The sequence below is a fragment of the Candoia aspera genome, chromosome 9 (assembly GCF_035149785.1).
Source record: "Candoia aspera isolate rCanAsp1 chromosome 9, rCanAsp1.hap2, whole genome shotgun sequence".
Lineage (NCBI taxonomy): Eukaryota > Metazoa > Chordata > Lepidosauria > Squamata > Boidae > Candoia > Candoia aspera.
Window position 1 is genome coordinate 24,702,445 of NC_086161.1, and position 6,456 is coordinate 24,708,900.

A 6,456-nucleotide genomic window follows, 5' to 3' on the forward strand; every position below is an offset into this window, starting at 1 on the left:
AAAGACGCCCAGCGTTCGTGGGCTAAACCTCTGAGCGAAGTCTGACAGCAATACCTTTGGGTGCGGAAGAGCCTTTCCTGGAGACTGGGGGGCATTTCGGCGGAAAGCTTCCAGTCACACACAGTTAGGAAGTGACACAGTCTCCTTACAAGCCAGCCTCTGTACCTGGAACCAAAGGTCCACATCCATTAGAAATGGTCACCACCACCACCACAATTGTCTTCTTAGAAGTCATCCATACCACCGGTCAGGGGTTATCCGCCAGGGTGATTGTCAAGGAAGTCAAAATGAAGGCCAGAAACATGCAATCAAAGCCTACCTATCGTCCATTAAAAGGGGGCGGGGCTTTGGTGACATGGTTGTGGTCACCATCTTGACTTTTGACCCCCTTGCCACAGATTAAAAATGGGGAAAGGAGAGTAGCTGCTCCAAATGCACCACTGGTACACGCCCCACTCCCAATCATTGACAAGGCTGATCCCTCCTGAAGCTTAACAAAAGATGGTCCTGTAGGTATCAGGAGCAAAGCTCAACTCCAAGGAGGTTCTGCCTTTGTTAGAGTAAGCGTGAACTAAAATTCAGGTTCCCAGATTCCCCTATCGTCCACTCACAAGGCCAGAGGGATCCCTATGGGTTCCGCTTCATTTTCTCTACTACTTGGGTTGTGGTTATGAACAAACCTGGAACTGGCTGGTTTATGAACCTATGGTCAATCCCCTTCCCTCCTGGACTTCAGGAGAGCAGTTTAAGACCTGGCTTTTGCATCGCACCCAGGAGGAAGGGTTGAATGTTGGAATGCATTGGTGGATCCAGGAGGTGGTAGGTTTCCTTTGCCCCTTATGACGTGCTTGGGATTATTCTTCTTTCTGAGTGGACACATTCATTCGATTTTTGGTGGGGGATGTTCTTGGAATGATGTTTTTGACCGTTCGCCACTCAGAGCCTTTGGGGGTGGATGGCATACAAAGTAAGTAACTAAGGAAATTGGGGTAAATAAAAAGAAATAAGCAAATAAAAGTAAATGGTAAATGTGGCTTAATATTCATCATGGTTTGTTAAACCAGCCAGCAAAGGCAACCCAAGGACTGACCCTTCCTTGTTTAGCAGGGTCAACAATCCTTCCTTGTTGAGTTGGTTTTAAACCTTGATTCTTGGTTCGTACTTAATGATCAAGCTGGAGAAGTGACAGTGAAATCTGTTCTTTTTACTTATTTTATCAGGCTTACAGACCACGCCAATCATGAATGACCCTGAATGGTGGTCATCCCCACTTCCATGAATTGGGTTAAAAACAACACAATCAAAAGAAGAGAAATCAGTAAGATCATGCAACCTACATTCAGCCCTGGGAATATTCGTAAGCCCCAAAGAAGACTTTCTCCTACCAGACAGAACAAGAACGCAGCATTCTGGCCAACAGGACCTGATGAAATAACCATGTTTAATGGCCACCATCTTGACTTTTTCAACCATACCCTGAGGACACCACCACTTGTCTCTGTGCCCCCAGAGATGGCGCTCCTGGGATGAAGGGCCCTGAAGAGGACCCACTCTACCCAATCTTGTGTTGCTACAAATATGTAATCATAATTGTGGTCACAGCCTCATTTCCTCGGTCTTTGGAGTGTCATGTCTGGCTTCTATCTCATTACCTATAAACCCAATTCTTGGCTGCTTCTAAGGACATTCAAGATGTTGACAGGAGAGAAATACATTTGCATAATCTATCTTTAAAATGCAGAACACAGTAAATTACTGCTGTTCTTCCTTGCTGCAGAATTCATTCTGCCTTGTTCCAGGTATCTCTCAGAAAGCCTATATGCTCTGATGCCATGGGATAACGTGATCCAGATCTAACCTTCTGTCATCTGGCTGAGGTAAACGAAAAGCCGGGAGTTGCAAATCCAATGCATCGAAAGGATGCCAAGTTGGATCTGGAGAGGCCCAAGTGGCCGGCCTCCCATTTGAAACAAAAAACAAAAAACACTCGAATCTTTGCTTTGGCTGTGGTATCAATCATGTCTTTTCTCTCCTCTCCGCTGTTAATAACACCGAGCACTTTAGGGATTTCAGTTTTCAAAGAACTTCATGAAGTACAATTAAAGTAATTAGGAATCAGGCTAACGAGAATAAAGTCTTTAATCCTCACTCAACTCCTATGAGGTAGAAAGCTTTGTTATCTACATATTAATTCAGAAGAGATGGGAGACAGGAGGGGGAAAGAAAAAGTGTTTAAAAATCAAGACCCACATGGAATCGGCGATTAAGTCAAACCCAGCAGCCTTTGAAAGATCTTTCCATAAACAGCGGCTTAATGAACAAGGCCTGATCCTATACATCCCACTGACACAAACAGGGCGTGCAGAACAGAGTGAGCATTATTTGAGAGGATCTCTTTGGGTTAAGACTGGCTTGTTCAACAGCTTCCCTCCCTCCAGTTTACTGCTTTGGATAAAATGCAGACTATACTGTGGTAAAGACCTAATTAAGTGCCATTAAGGATGACCTGTATGACGGTGCACACCGATGGAAAGGCACTTGCCTAGTTTGTACAGTGTGATCTATCACTGGCTATTTTAGCCATCAGCATGTCTAGTCTGAGCATGGCAACATGGATTTTCTGTGCACAGCAATACTCCTGGAGGAGATCATCAAGATTTGGGCGCACCGGGGAATCTAAAGTCCACCGGGCTGAATCCCATACTTGAAGGGCTGCCACAGGGAAGAGGGCGTCGATTTATTCTCCATGGGACCTGAGGGTAGGACAAGGAGCAACGGGTGGAAGCTCGTCAGAGGGAGATCCAACCTGGAAACAAGGAGGAATTTCCTGACAGTGAGAGCTATCAAGCAGTGGAACAGCTGGCCTCCCGGAGTTGTGGGTGCTCCATCGCTGGAGGTTTTCAAGAAAAGATTGGACAACCACTTGTCCGAGATGGTATGAGGAGGACTCCTGCCTTGGGCTTGGGCAGGGGGTTGGACTAGAAGACCTCCAAGGTCCCTTCCAACCCTATGATTCTACGATTCTCTAATTCTAAACCAGAAGACAGTGCTAGGGATTAAAACATGGCTGTAAACAATAAGAAAGAATATTCCAGGAAAGAAAATGTGGAAATCCTGAACACATGGTGGAGATAATTAACCATGGACATCTACACACTCCAGGGTCTGTATACCAATACAGACAGTTTGGTAACAAGTGGGACAAACTAGATATGTTAGTATGGAAGAGGAATATGCCTTGACAGGTATCACAGAAACCTGACAGGATGAGAGTCAAGACTGGAACTTAGAACTCAGCCAAGCCAAGAGCGTTTCTAAGTGATTCTGCATTGTCTTGGAAGGGAGTAACAAGCGGGGTCCCCCAGGTTTCTCTCTTCTGCCCAGTGGATGCAAGATCTTTGTAAACAAAAAACAAAACAAAAAAAAACTAAAGAGTTATGGACTGGAAGGGAAGCTTACCAGATTTGCAGATGACACCAAGTAAAGGCGATTGGCTAACCTCTTAGAAGACAAAATCAATAGGCTGGAACGTTGGGCTAAATCAAACACGCTGACATTCAACTGTGAAAAGTGTAATATCCAACCTCTGGTAGGAAACATCAAATGGAAGGTACGGGATTGGGGAGAGCTGACTTAGCAGCAATGCAAAGGGTTGGACTAGATGACACAGAAATTCTCGGTCCTACATTTTATGTTTCTCAAATTCCTATGGAGATTGCAGCATAATACACCATCCTTGGAGCACAGTGGGTTAAGCATACAGACAAAGGTGGAAGCCAAACCAGATGGCTTTGCAAGCTTAACCATGAGTACAAAAGAATGAGTTGAATTCATCCACCTTTCCTCTCCTCAACTTACCTGGTGTTTTTTTCTGTTATCTTGATTACATCGCAAAATCCCATAGAGGTAAGGTGTTTGTGAAAGAAAGACTCCTGAAGACCAAAAACAGACACAATTAAAAAACAGCAGCTCCTCTGCCTTCTTCTGGCCCCCAAAGTCAAGGGCCTTCTCTGTTCTCCCAGCTAAGAGAGAGAACAGCAGCACAAGACGCTAAAAATGATCATGGACTTGCCCTTATTATGACACTGATCTTCCTAACTCAGAACAAGGGAGCCAAGCTTTCTCTCTCCATTAGTGGCCTACCATGAGTCCTCTGGGAAGTTCACAGCTATTCCACCTTTGAAAAGGAGGTTTGGCAGCCACCAGCCAACCTCATCCTCGGTCTGGTCCAACATGGGGCCCTCCAGGTGTGTTGGGACACAAGTCCCTGAATTAAACATTGGGGAAAGAGATATAGTGCACTTTTGTCTTTCCTGCCCTTACTGTCTTACTTCCTAAGATGCCCCTGACTTCTGGTATTCCAGGCAGTCCTCGCTTAACAACCATTTGTTTAGTGACAGTTTGGACTTACGACGGTGCTGAAAAAAACCAACTTATGACCAGAACTCACACTTAGAACCGTCGCAATGTCACCGCAGTCACGTGATCACGATTTGGGTGCTTGGCAACTGATTCACATTTATGACCATTGCAGCATCCCATGGTCACATGATCGCCATTTGCTGGCTTCTGGCAAGCAAAATCAATGGGGAACCGCATGATTCACTTAACGCCCACGGTGATTCACTTAACGACCACCACAAAAAGTAGTAAAATCGGGTCAGATTTGCTTAATGACCGCTTCACTTAGCAACTAAAACTCTGGTTCCAATTGTGGTTGTTAAGCAAGGACTACCTGTACAGAATTCATGTAGATCATATCATTATATATTATTAAGTTATTTCAAAACAAACTATATCATTTATTTTAAAAAGCTCACCTACTAAGTATTACTGTTTATTTCAGCAGTTGTTCTGTTTAACTCAATTACCTCTTTTTTTCCCAAACTGAAAGAACAACTACTCTACTGTTTTCCACAAGAGTCTTGGCAGCAGCAGTCACAAACTGGGCCCTTGACTCACAAACAAGTAATTACAAGCTGCTCCATTACCCCCAGGATATGCCCAAATTTCTCCCTTGAGGGTAATTGCTCCCAGTTTAAGAACCACTAATCTATATAATAATTAAAGGAACAATTTCAGAAAAGGGTTTTGTTTAAAAAAATAAATAACCATGAAAGAAACAAAAAACTGAACAGAAGAAAACAATATTTTGATCTAAGTTTAAAAAAGGAAGGAAAAAAGAACCATTAATAAAAAAAATATCAGGCTATTAACAAGAAAAACTTCTTAAAAGAAAAACAGTTTAACAGTGGAAGATTAGGCTCCCATTCTAGATTTATTCAAATAGAGGCTAAGGAACCTTTGTCTGAAATATTTTAATCAGAATTGTCCTAAGTTGGGAGTTGAAGGTGAAGACCTAAGTGACCTCTTCCAACTCTAAAACTCAATGAGTTAACTAATAATTGCTTATCACATTATCCAAGCAAAGAAGTGAGGGCATCAGTTGTCTCTGTACAGGTAGTCCTTGCTTAACGACCATTTGTTTATTGATGATTCCGACTTACAACGGTGCTAAAACCCGATATGCGACCATTCCTCACGCTTACGACTGTCACAGTGGTTGCAATTCAGGCACTTGGCAACTGGTTCTCGTTTATGACCATCGCAGCATCCCACAGTCATGATCACCATTTTCGACCTTCCCAGCTAGCTTCCAGCAAGCAAAACCAATGGGGAACCATGTGATTCACTTAATGACTGCGCTGGTTTGCTTAACAACTGTTGCAAAAATGGTCGTACAATTGGACTGGATTCACTTAACGACTGCATCACCTAGCGACCAAAATTCTGGTCCCAATTGTGGTTGTTCAGGTAAAGGTTAAGGTAAAGGTTTCCCTTGACATTAAGTCCAGTCGTGTCTGACTCTAGGGGGTGGTGCTCATCTCTGTTTCAAAGCCGAAGAGCCGGCGTTTGTCCGCAGACACTTCCGTGGTCATGTGGCCGGCATGACTAAATCGAACGCCGTTACCTGCCCGCTGAAGCGGTGCCTATTAATCTATTCACATTGGCATGTTTTCGAGCTGCTAGGTTGGCAGGAGCTGGGACTAGCAACCGGAGCTCACCCTGTCACGCAGATTCGAACCACCGACCTTCCGATCGGCAAGCTCAGCAGCTCAGCGGTTTAACCCACAGCGCCACCTGTCCCTAGTTCAGTGAGAATTACCTGTACACTAATCTCCATCCTTTGATGGTTTAAGAAGACCTGTTGCAAACTGAGCTGCTCCTGGATGCAAATTTCTGGAAATTTCAAGGACATTAAAAAATAAATGTACAGGCACTAGATCTTTGATATAGATGGTAATAAAGCAAACTTTCTTTATCCATCACTTTTCATCAATGCCTTACCCAGCTCTTTGGAGTACATTGTTGGCAGCAGCGCCCAACAAATGGACGGTGTTTGCCCAAAAAGGGTATGACAATTTCCAGCTTGACCCTCAAGTCCATGGTCAGGTT

The 6,456-nt window shown here is 44.0% G+C and overlaps 1 protein-coding gene across 1 annotated transcript in view; it reads right to left on the bottom strand.

Moving 5' to 3' along the window:
• The window catches only part of GPAT2 (glycerol-3-phosphate acyltransferase 2, mitochondrial), a 73,801-nt gene extending 67,345 nt beyond the window's left edge, over positions 1-6,456 (bottom strand). Inside the window, exons 1-3 of the mRNA XM_063311203.1 lie at positions 6,349-6,456; positions 3,859-3,932; positions 55-165 (exon numbers count right to left, since the gene is read on the bottom strand). Coding sequence (XP_063167273.1) covers positions 55-165; positions 3,859-3,932; positions 6,349-6,447 — 284 coding nt within the window. The 5' untranslated portion in view covers positions 6,448-6,456. The remainder of the gene's footprint in view (positions 1-54; positions 166-3,858; positions 3,933-6,348) is intronic.